The sequence below is a fragment of the Sander vitreus genome, chromosome 17 (assembly GCF_031162955.1).
Source record: "Sander vitreus isolate 19-12246 chromosome 17, sanVit1, whole genome shotgun sequence".
Lineage (NCBI taxonomy): Eukaryota > Metazoa > Chordata > Actinopteri > Perciformes > Percidae > Sander > Sander vitreus.
The window spans coordinates 11,032,110-11,048,995 of NC_135871.1; the positions used below are offsets into that span (position 1 = coordinate 11,032,110).

The 16,886-nt window shown below is 40.0% G+C and overlaps 1 protein-coding gene across 4 annotated transcripts in view; it reads left to right on the forward strand.

Moving 5' to 3' along the window:
* Window positions 1-16,886, forward strand: part of arid4b (AT-rich interaction domain 4B) — a 43,883-nt gene that overhangs the window by 2,210 nt on the left and 24,787 nt on the right. For all 4 annotated transcript variants that reach the window (XM_078272437.1, XM_078272438.1, XM_078272439.1 and 1 more), the window contains exons 2-3: window positions 174-222; window positions 12,460-12,570. In XM_078272437.1, the coding sequence (XP_078128563.1) occupies window positions 217-222; window positions 12,460-12,570 (117 nt within the window). In that variant the 5' untranslated portion in view covers window positions 174-216. The remainder of the gene's footprint in view (window positions 1-173; window positions 223-12,459; window positions 12,571-16,886) is intronic.

A 16,886-nucleotide genomic window follows, 5' to 3' on the forward strand; every position in this document is an offset into this window, starting at 1 on the left:
CAGACGATATGTTTTACTAAGCGATGTAAAGTGAGTCTACCGCCCAGCTTTTTCATGGCATCCAACAGTGTAGCAGAAGAAGTGATGTCATCATACCATAACCGTGTCTTGTTGTGGCAGACTGAAGTTGACACTGTATGTAATGTCTAACCGCTTCTTCAACCTGTTTTCAGGCTCAGATTCGTTACACTGGTCACCTAGAGGACTCATAGAGAGATGAAGGTATGTTCATTCATTTTCTTGCGTGTGTTTAATGCCACTGGAAACTCGATGAGAGCCCCACTACTTCTGCATTTCCAGTCTGAGCTCAATTTCATTTACTGTACCTCCTATATAAACATGCCTTAACCAGACAAATGAAACATAACATGTTAAATGTAATATGAATATTTTATATGGGTGGCTTCATCCTTCTATTCTCTTGATTAAGGCTGGTGCGAACTTTTACTAAATGTCAATTTTGGTCTTTTTGTAATTTTGATGTTGTGCTTTGTTATGCAATGTTATTGAATTGCATGCTGAGTTAGGGCCTGGACGTGTTGTGGTGTATGTGATTTTTCTTTTAAAAACTGCGTTCATAGTGTCTAATCAAAATTCAAGCAAAAGGTGTGGTGCATAATAATATATGCATGACAGAATAAATGAGCTGTGAAATTTACAAAATATTCAAAAGCGCTGGCATTGCTTTCTCCAGCTCTATTCATTTTCAAAAAGACACAGCTGTCATTGTTTGGGAAATAGGCTGTTGATGCAAGCTTATTCATCTTTTCTTATAGTTTCAATGGATCAGAGTTGTGGCTGTTGTTATGCCTGCAGGGCTGTTTTGTCTTAACTTTTTGTCTTTTGCCATGTGAGCCATACACAGAGCCATAACCTGCGGGGTTGTTTCACTTTCAAATTAAATACATGACATATAGAAACTTTGACAGGAGTCTGTAGTATACATGTTTATTTGGCACACACAATATAAAGTGTAACAGGATCATGGGGAAAGAATAAAGTGAATAGAAGATGTGAGCACTTTGTGATTGGAGAGTAAGTGTTGGACAAATTAAAAGCTGGTCTAGTAATGATTTCTAGTCTTTCACTTTGGCCCTAGTTATGTTTATTGTGGTAGTATTCAAGTAAAATGCAAACAAAAGCATCATGGGATGTGAAAATAGTTGCCAACACATTATTATTATTATTATTATTATTATTATTATTATTTTTGCATTATTCATTACATCTTGTCAAAACCATATATGAGAAATGAGGAAATCATTTTGGATCTGGTACAAAGCTTTACTTTTTCTCTGCTTAAGAACCATTTGTGTTGCCTGCATTCATACTTGTCCTACTGGTAGTGCTGACTTGAACTGCATGATGATTTGTGGTTATGTAATAAATAGTTTGTGTCACAGGAAGACAATGGAATTCTGAATGTCATGACTAGAAATGCATTCCAGTGAACAGATAGCATCCAGGCAAAGCTTATATAGAAACCAATGATACAATCTATTTCACACTGACCTTAGCCTAGCTTTGCTGCTTAATTTCCTACAAGTGTCTACTTGAATAAAGTTAAATATGTGGAAATTCATTAAACTGTTGCCATTAGTGCTCATTACCATTTTGCAGTTATTATTCTCTCCAGCTGGGTAGCTGTAGCCTGTTATTAGATGATTATTATGCTTGCACTTGCTTATTTTCATCACTGCTGACAGGAGCAATGCTTTTACATTTCTGGTTTAATGTTGTAGCATTTGTGGTTTTCATAGTGCTCCGAGTCATCTGGAACTATTGATGCTTGAGAAGTGCTCACTTATTTTACTGCTCTGTATATTAGAAGCATCTGCTCAATGCCTAAACTGTAAATTGCTCTGTAACTAGGACAACCTTTCTTTATGTGCGCTTAGCATTTCATGTCACTCTGGCTTACGGTCCACAGCCTTTCTCCATCAACTGCACACACTGCTTTAACACTGTGTGCTGGTCATTCAAACACTTTAAACATTGGCTTTTCCTAAAAGTGGATAAGTGATATTTGGGAAATGTTGGATTCAGCCTTTAAGTGACTAAATGTCATGATATATCTGCCTCTGCTGCTTTAATGTTGACCGTTTTTTTGAGATCCCCCAACTTGATGGAAGCACAATACTAAATATCTGGAGTACTCCGGCAGTCAAAAGTTGCTCTGTTGTGTTGAAACGGTAACTGTTCAGAGTCAGGCAGCTTGTGGTCAAAGCTGTTTGTTAAGAAAATTGCCGTGCTGTGAAACGTGTTTATTCGATTTATTCCTGCATATAGACGAGTTAACAGCATGTGGTGCTGTGGTGATATGGTGCATACTTAAACATTTGGGAAGAGACCTTCAGCAGGTCTGGTGCAGTAGGCTGCTGTAGTCGGAGGTGTCCATGCCTGGGAACCAGGTACTTTGTTAAAATAAATAACTTTAGATGAGTACAGTGTAAATATGGTCTGATTTATGCATATGTAAGCATGATCATTTGTAAAGCAGTACAATTATATGTTGTTAAAGGGGCTGTACTCAAAATACTGTAGAAAAGAAATAGTGGGCCAGGATTGAGTCCACATTGCCCTTACAGACCGTTCCCCCAATACGTGAATACCTACGTTTTTTCACAGCACATGCACTTACATGCACGTGTGGCCGGACCGGCTATCAAAACAAAGAACAGAGAAGCTCGGATTACAACACACACAGAGGTAGTGTGACTACATTATCTGCTCAGAACGCCATTACTCCACTATATCTTTACATAGCAAATATATACTAATGTGCATATAATCATAATGTGAGATGTGTGAATATCAAATACAGCCCCTTTAAGGAATGAGGGAATTTTTGCAGTCTGAATTGTATGTATTGTATGGGTATTGCAAGGTGAAGCTTAAGATAACATTAGCATATTCTACCAAAAACCCCACAGAAGCCACATTGCAAAGGCATATGCAAAACTATGGCTTTTGCATTTTGGAGTTGTTCATAATTTCAAGTCCACATGTTTGGTAAGTGGTCAGGGAAATTGGTTGCTTTGAGATTATATTCATCGGCGATTTATTAGCAAAGTTTTATTAAAATGTTTAAAGTTCTGTACTTGGTTTGAATTTTCTGTGAGACTGCAGGAGAACTCAATTTGCAGGACAGCCCTAAATTTGGGGAAATAAGTGCGTACACAAAAGGTATCAAGATTGTTATTTTTGTGTTTGTTTAAAGCTGCCATGGCATTGCCAAGGCAACTCCTGCTGAAGCACCAGTCACTGGAATTGTGGTGACTCTGGTTTGGACAAAGAGGTAATTCACAGCAGGATTATTGTATGTGTGAGCTAGGCTGGGAGGGAGCTTAATTCTTTCCTGCATGCCTTTTGCATGTTCCTTTGTTCGGCCAACAAGCCTATTCATTATAGCACAATATAATGGGTCAGAAACTATTGTTTATAACATTTTTAGTAAGGCTGATTAGTTCCTGAATTGTATGTTTTTGTATGCTTATGCCTCAATACATTGTAATTCTCAGAATGAAAATGATTGATTTGTTAAGCCCAGTTCAGACCAAAGATTGGTGACACGATGAAACCATTTTAGAACATTGCAGGGAAAAGTTTCAGCGGTCTGAACTAGGGCTGTTGGAACCAAGGGGGTAAGCTTCTCCTCACAACGCGTACCTCCTATGGCGCCATTTTGATGCTAACAAGCACTCACCCCCCCATTAGCATCCCATTGACTGCCATTCCTTTTGACGTCACTTTGACAGCGAACAAGCTCGCAGGCAGTTTCGACTTACATTAGCTGTTTAAGTGCAATTACTAATGTTAACTAGCATTTTAGTTAGCAATAATTAGCCTGTGTCGACGTTATCTCCTTACATATACCTACGCTCTCTGTCTCTACAAGATTGGGAATGATTGAGATTTCTCCTGGCACAGCTACCAGAAGACTTACAACTTTCATACAGGTTGCTCACGTCACATTTACGTCGTCTCTCTCAGTTGGAGGCTGCGCAGTAACGCTCGGCGCTCACCGGAAAAGTGCTTCTAATAGCCTTCACTGGTCTCCGTCCAGAGCAACGGGATCTGTTGGTCCATTCTATATACAGTCTATGGTTGGAAGGAATTCCGAAAGTCTAATATAATTAGAATAGTTAAAAAATCAATACTATTCGAATGCTGAAATTACTATTCAAATGTGATTTAAAAAAATATATAAATAAATAGGTTGGCTAACGTTAGCTAATCTCCCTCTTCTCATGTCACGTCTGATGAACAATAAGTTATGAGCGTGAGAAACGCAAGGCATTGTGAGCTAACGTTATGTACCGAGTAACGTTGGTACAGGGGGAGTGACAGGCTGTGGCTTGAAATCGAAAGATGGACGGGAAATTGTTTTAACATGACTTTGAAATCGACATCCACCGAGCCAAAATGCTTATGTTATCAATAGTTAGCTCGTTCTGGTTTCCTAACTGCGTCGCTAGTTATAGGAGCTTAGCTGGGAGCTTCATGGAGACAGCTAAAGTTAATGTTAGCTGCCCTACAGCTGTCAGAGTTAGCTTTGACTTCATATATTACCTTCTAACAGCTGTATTCTCAGTAACGTGACCATCTGTCATTCATTAAAATAGTAGTGACAGCACCGTTTGGCTTAGTTATTAATGCTGTTAGCATCGTGGCTAACACTATGTTACTTAGTTAATGACAAATCGTTTCTGCTGCGCTTTCTAACATCATGTCATTGTGCTAACCGAGCAACGTTAGCCTTTACAACAGAGCCGCTTCACTACACTTGTTAGATAATGTTTCATTACAGAGTTCTCTGTTGATTTGTTTGTCATTGTGTGCGTGGTGGAACATAATGTAAACAGAGAGCGGCGTGCCAGAAATACAATGTGCTATGACGTAGGTCCCCTTCAAGGCCAGGCTAATGTATGAAGTCCCTCTAATGGACAGAACGTGTAACAACAACCACATGCTTATAGTGACATTGGCAATGCATAAGCCTGAGTAGTGTAGTACATATTTATAACAGGCTGCATATGAGCATTAAATATATATTATTTGAATGTTATTATAGAGGAAGACTGACAGCTCTAGTCTGAACCAGCCCGTCTCAGCTCGACTCAAGACAGCTGATGGTGTTGCTGCGACTCAGCTGGTCAAGTCTCCAGAGGCTGGTTTTGGAACGTAAGAGACGTCACCTGTTTCAACAGCCAATAGCAAAGTCAGCTGGTCAAGTCAGCTACAAACTATAGAAATAAAATTATCCATAATCCATTTCATTTCTATGTTAGAAAGGCTCAATGTGCGGCCGTGAACATGCTATGTGGTCGAACGAGCTAGAGAGTGATTGAAGAGAGCGAGCGGCAATAGAACAAAGCATGAATTACATAAATAAAACGTTTTCGCCGATTCATCACAAGAAATGCAACTGTAGCAAGCACTACTTAGTATCACTAACGTTATCCACATTCATATTTAGACGCAACAAATGATATATCGGCTACAAAAAGCCTGAAAGTTGGAAGTTAGAACGAAAGTACAAAGAGTCGTTCCATTGGAAATGATACACCGTCTGGTCTCGCCGCATTGGTGTGAGCTGGAAGGTTTTAGAACGCTGCAGACCAGTGCGTTGCAAGTAGTTGCAAGTTTCAACTCCTCTCACCGCGAATCTTTGGTCTGGACTGGGCTTTACACTGAAAGCTGGTACTATTAGCTTTTGTCATCCTGTTCACACCACCCTCACCTGGCACAACAGCTGAATATAAACCAGTTTATGTTCCTAACATCAGCTTGCACTGTTGTGTAACTTGAAACATACCAACATACAATTAGTGACACATCCAACCTAACAACACACGTGTCATTTTAGCTTTAAAAGGCGCACAATCTCGAATAAATAATAAATGTAGTTGGTTACAATCCACCCCTGGTTATTTGTCTGTAGTAATGTGAGTCGAGTAACTGACATCACCACAACATTTCCAAAAGGCATGTATCGAAAATAGCCTGGGTCCACCAGACTTGGATTCAGTCCAGCGACATGTCCTGCACTTCACACCAAAAGGGAGATTTAACAGGTCAGATTTTAATTTTCTGGAAATGATCTGAGCAAGCATTGGCTCTAAATAGTCTTAAAGGTCCCATGACATGGTGCTCTTTGGATGTTTTTATATATACCTTAGTGGTCCCCTAATACTGTATCTGAAGTCTCTTTCCAGAAATTCAGCCTTGGTGCAGAATTACAGCCACTAGAGCCAGTCCCACAATGAGCTTTACTTAGGATGTGCCATTTCTATGTCTGTAGCTATTGAGGAGGAGAGATGGGGGGGCAAGGTGGAGAGTGGGGGGTGTGGCCTTGACCAACTGCCACTTTGCTCGTTTGAAAGCCATGATGCCTCCCTCTCATGAGTGGGCCAAATTCTCTGGGAGGGCAAAGCAGAGAAAGCCTGGCTCCTTATGACCTCATAAGGAGCAAGATTCCAGATTGGCCCATCTGAGCTTTCATTTTTTCAAAGGCAGAGCAGGATACCCAGGGCTCGGTTTACACCTATCGCCATTTCTAGCCACTGGGGGACCATAGGCAGGCTGGGGGAACACATATTAATGTTAAAATACCTCATAAAGTGAAATTTTCATGCCATGGGACCTTTAACAGTCTATGATAGTGGAAAAATGGAGCTAGATTTAATGACTCCTCTACTAACACACTCTCCAAAACACAAGAGTCATGGCAAAATATTGGCTGACCATGCAAATTGGTAGGTAAAAGTTCAGCAAGGGTGAACTTTGACTTTTGAATCTGCAGCATATCTGAATCTGAAACATATTCTTGAATATAAAGGTCACATTGGCTTTAATTGTAGTTTGTAGCGAATGAGCGGCAGGAGGAGTATTTGCAGAGAGTGTGTCTTAATACATTAGCAAATAGGTATCTGCATGCTTCCATGGGACAGCCTCCCCGAAATAGCCTGTGGTCTGTTGAGCAAATAACCGGGGAATCCCCTCAGACCTCCCTGATCAATGATTGATATAAAGTGACCATAGTGAATAACTGTCCACAGTTTCAAGTGGGTTCATCCTACAAACATGCCATCAGTATTTTTTTTTCAGCTTTTACCTTCTGAATGCATATGTTTTACTGAGTTGTAGAATGAAAATGCTATAGTCGCTCAGGCTGTCAAAAGAAATGCACTTTAAGCAGCAGCTTAGTTTCAACTGGCATTCTGTGGAGTTGGCTGTTAAATTTTTCATGACCTGAGTCTTTATTGAGCAGAAACTGATCTCATTCTGCTGTTGCCAGTGTCACCCCGGTTATATTTTGTTTTGAATGATTTCAAAGGTGTGACTTAATGTAACAGCCCTGCCTGTTTTGTTCCCTTACTAAAAAGACTTTTATATTGTGCTCATTTTCAGGTTCATACTTGTAGTTGGGGTTTCTACTGGAATATGTTTACATTCTGTAATATTAAACAAAAACATAATTTTTCTCTGTATACTCTGTTTTAGGGCCTGTCTCTTTAAGCTCCCCTTCCAAAAAAAAAGCCCAGTCTGCTCTAATTGGTCAGCGTGTCTGGGCCTTACGCATCTGCACTCTCTGCATCACCGCCATTGCAGCGACACAAATGACTAACTCCGGGAAACAACTCTGTGCTGTGTTTTCAAGGTGTAGTGCAGGGAAATATGATCCGCCGTGAGCACGGTGTATTTTATTTTGAAAATTAACCGGATGTTTTATTTAGTTTCTGAATTGTGCTGAATTGCTGCGGAGCTCTCCGGCGTCCGGCAAAAATAGAAGCTCTGCGTATCTGCTCCAGAGGGCTGCAGACCGCCAGAGCTGGGACGCAGTCGGAACGCAGCCGTTCCGCAGTCAGTGGAAATACACACATTGACTTTAATGGAAATCTAATGACTCCGCCGACGTTCCGGATTTTTTTGATTAGTCGACTAATCTAACGATTAATTTTTCAATTGGCGATTATTTTCCCATTGCTCAATTATTAACAATTTACACAAAACAAATTTCAATAAGGTTTAAATCTCTATTTATTAAAATTGTTTTAACACTGCACTGTTCAAGTAAAATGAATGTGTAGTGCAACCTGAAGCCAGATGTAGGCTATCTATCCAACAACAAAATAAAGTCACTTTCAGGAGGAATACAAAAATAAAAACTTACAGTAAACAGAGCAAGTGTAAAAAGAGTAGCCTGTATTTGCTTTTTTTAACAGTAGTATGGAAAATAATGAATAAGCTCTTGTTTAACATCCAAGCTCTTCTCCCTTTTAATCTTACAGTATAAAAAAGTGCAATTTTAGCAACGTGAAATCAGATGTATCAAATAAATCCAACATAAGGCAAGTTGCAGAGTGTCTAATATAACAGTCTGTAATCGATTGGGTCACTCATGATGATGGTAAACCAAAAATAACACTGCCGACTAACAGCATTTGACGATGCTTAATGTTAAGTCATAGCGGGGCATTAAAACGAATCAACGGACTAACGTACCTACTGGGAACACATTCCGTGTCACTATGTTGATAATCACACACGTCTACAGTGCATGGTGTGTCCAAGCCCGACCCAGCCCAACACATTAACTGGAATTATGAGCCCGAGCCCGAGCCCGATTTTAACCCAACAATTTTTTAATCCGTGGGCCGTTATAACTGACGTTCTAAAGGACTTGTGAGATATCTGAAACAATCTGGCCCGGTTGCGCAATTATCGAAGACAGTGCTACAGATGGGGGAGACACTATTTTAGCACAGTTTACCTCACACTCAAGTCAGTGCAGGACATATACCCAGAGCTACGGGAGAAGCTGGAGAGTCATAGCTTTCTCCCCACCCAATTAGGCTAATAAAGTAATGATTAAAAAAAACAAATGCTTGAAGGGCCTGGGGATAGTGGCAGGAAATATCGGCCCGACCCGGCCCGTGGGTGAAGTTCGGGCTCGGGCAGAAAATCTAAACTCTACTACGAGGGAAAGGGACAAAAAGGTGAGCAGAACTTACGGTGTTTTGCTGCTGTTATCCTGACTCAGGGATGCATTTTACAAAGTCTACAGACTGCCACGTTGTTGTTGGCATTAAGAGTAAAATACTCCCACACTTTAAAAGACCGTGTGCGAGCCTTTTTCTCAACGTGTTGTTGAACTTGCGAGGATTCCATACTTGCGCAGTTGCTGGAGGCAGCTATGTTTTTTTTTTTTTTATTTCTATGCGTGACGCAAATAATTTGTGTCGCCGCATTTACGTAATCGATTACGTCGACGAATCGTCCCAGCCCTAATACACAACACAGGAACATGAAAATAGAATGAACGGTAGTGCAGTGCAGCATTGTTTTGAAAGCAGTGTAGTGTGCGTTTGGGTTAAGTTGCACTTAATGTCTTTTATTTTTTTAATAACCCAGTGGCACTTTTCTTTTTGATAAAACATCCAGCCATATTGTTTTCGTTTAAAATACTGCACTTTAAGTGGAAAAACTTAATTTCCATTAAGAACTGAAAAGTTATAGGCTTGGACATCTCACTTTACTATATGTGACCTTTAAATACTGAGTTGGCTTTGGGTCACTCATCACTAGTAATCAGTGAGGTGCTAGTACCCAGTTTAAACTGTCTGTGTGATTCAACAGCCAAGACAGAAGTACTTTATGGCCAACAGCAGTGGTGAACCATCAACTCTGGGATGTGTTTTATATGGTTGCTCTGTGGAGGGGATGAAAGCTTTTATGGCATGAATAAATTGAAGTTGTTATCTAATGTGATGTATGTTCCCCTCTGACTGATCATCCTTCAATCAAGCTGCATTTTCCAGTTTGCAGTTTGTTTTTGTCCATGCCAGCCGCAGGTGCGTTTTGTCACCCCGTGCCAAGTTATATTTGTATGTGTTTAATCAAGCACGTGTGCCTGGAGAGTATTTTCCACATCAGTGGCACAAGTTGAATAGCCAGAGAGCTGGATTCGATTGTACCACTGTTATTACCATTACGTTGACTTTTGCATGCAGAAGCTAATTTGGAGCTTGAGGCTTATGAAAAATACTCCTCTGCTCTTTTTTTATGACAGAATCTTAGATAAGAGCAGTTCTTGTGTGGCGTTTTAGCTTATTTTAAGTTGGTGAGGGGATGTTACACCTCCACAAATGCACAGGAATTCCGCCTCTCTGAGCTTAGTCATCTTGATTGGTTGATCTTCTGAGTCTGGGGTACACTGTCTGTTGTTCGGGACTGGCTGGAATGATGAAAAGGAGTCAGTGTTTATCTCCAGACAGCTGTAGGCTAAATGGCAATCTAATCCAAGGAATGGAATTTTTTTTCCATAGTTTTAGTTTAATGCAGGGAGGTGGGGCATTATCAACGGAAACAACAAACCATTCTCTATTTGTGCTGGCATGTGAGCATGACAAATGTAAACCTGGCATCAGCAGTGTGTTATCACCTCCTGTCTTGTTAAATTGTGCAGGTTTGGCAACCACAGCTGTCAAGGTAACTCAAGCTGCCCTCTCTGACTCCGTAGTATGACTCTTCCTCTAAGAAGAGGAAAAGAAAAAGGCTTAGAGCAGTGGAAGCAAAAGGAGACAAGTATTATTATGAAAGAGGAGGAACAGTGGCCGTCCAGCTTTGTGTTGCAGCCATGACTGACAAGAGAGTTGGTTAGCTAGTGGGAATGGCTCGTGTGTCATGTAAACCTGGTGTTGGCTGAGGCCAGACTGCACTAATGAGGTGTTTATCTGAGAGGTGGGGAGGCTGAAGTGCACTGGACTCTGCCCCTAAATCCCATCTGTCAGAATCCAAAAGACACCGGAGAAGAGGCGACCTGTCCTGGTTTGACTGTGAAAGGCTCCCGACCTTCTCAACACGGAAAATGCAATTTGTCCATCTGTTAGCAAACATGAAAACATGTTTTTTTTGCAGCCAGATTGATTTTATTATTTATTTTATTTTTTTATGTTTGATTTATTATAATTTTTCTATGCAGTGTTACATACTTTGTATGCAGTGGTACTACAACATAATTTTTTTAATAATTTAATAATAACGTTTACTGAACATAAGGGGTGTTGAAATGAATCATTGCATCGATGCATCCCGATGCGAACCTGGACGTTTCTGCATCTATGCAGTGACAGACCATAATCGATTATTCTTTTTAGTTGGAACGATTTTTAAAACATAGATTTATAGTTATCGTTTTTGGTGTAGAAGGCCCTTTAGTGATTCTCTGAGGTGGTCTGCTGTCATTTGCGAAGGGGTGAAATTGGTCTCTGAAAATGTATTCTTTATTATTAAGTTTGACTAATCATTTACCTAATTGAAATTCAATTTTTCTCTGAAATACAGTTTGCAGGCAAAAAAATGTCATTCATTTTATCTTTTGTTTAATATTTATTAATTTAGTTTTATGTATTTTTGTGTATTTATTATAGACAGAATGACTAATTGAATGAATAACGCTCTTAACGTAATGCCTAGTATACAGCCTACACATACCGCATAATAACGTGGGGGCTTAGTTTGACCGTCTTTTTCAAAGTGGAGGAAGTGGAGTCGCTTGACTGCAGTGTTTTAAGTGATGGAACAGATTTGTTAATATTTAAAACATGACAAAGGTCTCAAATTTACAGATGTGGACTTTTACCATTTCAGTCCTGAAAGGGGGTTTGGTCATGGCACAAGTACTTTTTGACAGGCCTTCCTCGTGGTAACAATAACCAGCTGTTATTACCATGGAAATACATGAGATTTATGCATTTGATTTGTATCTCTTAAAGTGTGGTTATAAGAAAACATATCTTATTGAGTCTTGATTATTTAGTGGAGGACCTGATGTTTTCCTCAAGTAACACACAGGGGCATTGACCAAGGGCACATATGACATGTTGCAGTTGGTTTTGATGCGTCCTGTCAGCAGGAAGTGTGCCCCACTTTGGGTCTTATTCCAGAAAGATGTCTAAATATATCTGTTAGGTTAGACTTTTTTTTTTTTATTAAGCCTTAGTGAAACAATCAGTAAATCCATCTTTGCACTACATGAACCACAAATATCTTCTACCCTCATCCACACATAGGAAGTCTGTTTTCTCTGTGTACCCAACCCTCCGCAAATCTGTTCTTGAGAAAAAAATAAAATAAATAAATAAAGGTTTGATAAACATCCAATGATGGCACAAGACTGTGCTATGTGTGTTTCGGATAGCTTCTTCTTTGTAGTCATCAAAGCAGTAGTGAAGTGGCCTTTTTGTTTGCTCCCTCAGAGACTTGTTTTCCAATACCCAGAGCAGATGGTATGTGTTTTTCATGGATGAATCACTGAGCTGGGTGGATTTTGCGTAGCTGGCCTACAACTACGTGGAGCCTGTATGTGTGTCCTCCTAGCTGTGAGAATACACGTGTCAGTAAGCTATAATGCTTTGAATTCACTGGTTTCTTGTTTTATTTTTATTTCCTCAGACTCTGGAGGAGCCCCCCTACTTGACAGTAGGGACGGATGTGAGTGCCAAGTACAGAGGGGCTTTCTGTGAGGCCAAGATTAAGACCGCCAAGAGGCTAGTCAAGGCCAAGGTAAGTCATATTTTAAAGTGCTCATGAAATTAAAAATGTATTATCTGTCTGTGTTGTGTGTGTGCAGTGGATATCAGCATGGTGAGGGCTCTTGTCTTTGTGCGAAGGGGCAATGATCAAGATCACACAGCTCCACTTTAATGCACATCATGAGCGGTTGGATTGGAGATGGCCACATTTAAAAGATGCTGTCCAAAAACATTCCTTGACAGACTGTGTTGTTGGAATGATTAAAATGTCAGTAGGGTATTAGATAGATAGATAGATAGATAGATAGATAGATAGATTTTAGACTGAATTCTTTTCTTGTCTCTGATGTTGCCAAACATCCAGCTGTGCTTACATGCTCGAGCTCTACCACCTGGTTTAGGTTGTTAGTTGTGCTCATACAGCTGAGACGGTGATCAGGGCCCCAGCTGTGACAGATGCAGGGTCTGGTCTAGCCCACCAGGTACCCATCACGTCCTCAGGCATCCCTCTCGCCCACTGCTTCCACGTTTTGTCGCGGGGACGGTGTGTCTGCTGTTTTCCCATTGGTTTTATGCCTTGCTGATGAAGGCATTGCCTGATGCACGTAGTACAGTATCTCATTTCCCACTGGGGCTGGAGCATCTGGATAATACAATAGAGACTGATCGCTTGTCTCTCATTCTGCTAGAGCGTGTGGGAGGAACAAAGATTGGATGCTGGCTTTTTCACTGTGTCAGTGCACTGTAGTTTCCCTTGTAGAGACAAAAGAGCAGCTATGTTGCCAATTTTGTGACAAATTATGGCCTTTTTGTCTTATGGACAGAGACGAACGACATGACAAAGTAGAACATGTGATTTTCTGTTTTAGAATATTGTGGACTAAAATGCAGCTAATAGGACGGTCTCAGCTCATAAATGAATCCCATACTAATTGGCCTAGTGTGAGGTATGTTTGTGGGTAGCTGTAATGCGAATATGAGCTCTGTTACACAAACGGAGAACATGGCAATTATTCAGCGGTTGTTGAATTAGAATATCCCACTGTAATGAATTCCTCTCTAGCTCTTTGGTTCACTAATCTCTGTCTGCTTGTTTAACAAAGTCGATGGTGGCAGCCAGGCAGCTTATGGCGCTGGTGTCTTTTGAGTTTTTTTAAAACCCAGTGAAAGATCTGTGACACATTATTATTTATGATGATAATCTGTACTAGAAGACCTGTAAAAAGTTCAATTAGCACCATGTCAGTATCACTTACTGTGACAGCACACATTTGATCAGTCAGGATTAACCCAATGGCACAGTTAACTGAGTACTGTTTCAAACAAATGAGTGCTGCATGACAAATTCAACGTAAATTAAAGAATCTGTTAAATGAAAACATATTTCCACTTTTTTGCAGATCAGCACCCCTTTCCTCTCTCAAAGCATTTGCTTATGATGCGTTTATTTCAATTATACACTGTGAATTTTGGTCAGATTATTACAGTTAAGTATCAAAATATATATATATATATATATAATATAATATAATATTTTCCCCATGTATTATAATTAAAAAGAATAATAAAAAGTGATAGCCTCAATCCTGTTTGCTTTAAAATAAATGTAGTGAAGGTTGCACTTCAGTTGCATTATACTATGTGGCACAAAGCCCTAATTTGAGGCAGTATTAATGCAAACAAAGTCAATAGAAAGACGTGTACAGAGGTGAAGAGATGCAGATTTCCAAGGACACAAATTGTGAAGCAAAAAGATGCAATTACTCTGAGATGTAGTAATGTTTTTTTTTAATGTTTTATAAGGACAAGGCACATTGATCAACATCACTGTAACTGGACCAGTGTTATTAAAGTGACAAGTTTTCAACTGGTGTCATTTGACCAAATGTTAGTTAATCCATTAAAATAACAATGAAGTCAAACAACGTGAAATCTGAAGTAGAGGTCGGCCGATATGGGTTTTCTCTGGCCGATGCCGATCTTTAGTTAACACGTTTCAGCCGATGGCCGGTAAATGCTGCCGATATGTGCTTGTTTTTAAACCTCTATTTGAAAGATAAAATGTAACACTGATAATTACTTAAGATACACAACATTTCTCAACAAAAACATTTATTGAACACTTCACCAATCTCAACTTGTATACTTAAATTAAAAATGTATAATGTAAAAACATATATTGTATAAATAATGTATAAAAAATATATTAAATAAACAAAACCGTTAAGAAGAAAATAAACGTCAAATAAACTTTTCAATGAAAAAATAGTTTAGTGCACTTAGCAGCATTCATCAAACTTCTAAGAACACAAATCTGCAAACTTTCATGAATAAAATAAATTAACAATTTTAACAATATTATGATCCATACAGAAAGTGACATGTTATTATTAATCTCAACACTGTTTCCTCCTAACTCCTGTTGAATCACATAAGACTAGGGCTCTCTAAAGTCAATTCTTGTTCACTCTGTTTGTTAGATCATTGTTCATTTGGTGAAGTGTTTTATCTGTGTTTTGGGGATCCTAAACATAGCCTACTAGTACTACGCATGTCCTGTTGCACTCATTAAGATCTCATCTGAGCAGATTTCTGTCATTCAAACAACTCTGAGTTGTAATTTAAAACTCGTCCAGCCAGTTTAATGAAATGTAAGGGTTTTATTCGTGCTCAAGTCCATAAATGCAGTTAATGGATACAGGCACGGAGAACTGAAGGCTCTGTTAGCAACGATTAGCTCCGTTATAAAGATATGGAGCGGAGGAGACTGCCACGGACAGGGGTAACAACCGAACTCTGATAAATGACGTTCGGGGAGCTTTCACAGCGGTGTGGCTGCGGTGTTTCTACGGTTTTATTAGTACAGTTATTCCCACCACAAGACCACCAGCAGCATGCTACTACTAACGATAGCGTCTGAGCCTAAAGTGCAACGTTGTTGATGCTGTCATGCACACGGCGCAAGACTTCACGAGGGGAGGGGCTGGAGGCAGCTGGTCTGGGTGCGCTGTAAAAAATGTCGCCTATTCATGTTTTTTCTCGAAGTTGGCAGTAACATGTCATTAAATATATAGGACTTTTTCTCCAAGGAACTTAGCTCCTCCAAACACTGGATGAGGTCTGCTCACTCTGCTAGTAATTTACTCACAACAACAACAACAACACTAGGCTGCCTGCAGATGCGCCTGCCTATTAATTGGCTTGATATACTCTGATATCGGCCGATGCCGATTATGTAGCTCAGAGCTCAACACGCAGGGTGAAAAGAGGAGCTGCAGCAATGTACAACAAAATATGGTGTTTTTTGAAAATTAAACCACATAAACCTATTCTGGTACAACCTCTAAATACAATTATGAACCTGAAAATGAGCATAATATGAGAACTTTTAAGTCTAAGTGCTTGTACAGTTTGTGTAAACAATTATAGACCTCTGTTGAACTGTGCAGGAAGCAAGCTCACAGTTAGGAGGTTGTCTGGATGGCCAGGTGTTATTGACGCTCTCTAGCTGAGAGTCATCCTCCCTCTGTCTGTGGAGAGCAGAGGCTTCTGCTCGTCCCTGTGAAGAAAGGAAGTCCTTTATTCCACCGGGCAGACAGGAATGTTATTATCTCTATAACTGATAAAACGCTGCCTCAGGAATCTTTTTATTCCTTTCTCTTCCATCCTATTTTATGACCTGACAATTTAACAGCATCTTACAGCATGTATTCCTGTCATTCGTTGTCTTGACTTCACAGCGAGTCTTTGATTGCTGTTTCTGCTGCTGTTATGTTTGAAAACGACTCGAGAGAGCATTGTCTGAATTTGTTACCTGCAGGCTTGTTTTCTGAGATGGCGGTTGATTTTGAACTAAATCCCAGTCAATAAAAGTGAAGCCAGTTTTCCATTATAATTATTTTACTATTTCACTAGCACATGCATGGAAACAGAGAAGGAATATTGACATATGAGGCAGGGAGGGGCGTGTGCGTGTGTGTGTGCGTGTGTGTGTGTGTCTGTCTTGTGGTCTTTTCTGTCACACAGTGTTACCAGGTCACCATGCAGATGCAAGATTACCACAGCATGATCAGATTATGATCTACTGTGGCTCACTTAGGGGAGGCTGCATTTGCAGAGAGGGTGGGGGAGGTCGGTTAATGTAGCCTTCACAATCGCAGAACAGAAATCCACCGCAGTTGGCGGCAACAGATGCACCGCAGTTGCCAATTAGGGGGAGGGGGGGGTCAGTCACTCAGCGGTGCTAGGAATGAGCCATAGTATTAAATATTCACACACATCCTGTTTGCCTAATGACACCAAGAAGTCTTTACTAGTATGTTTAGTTATCTCAGACCACACTGATTT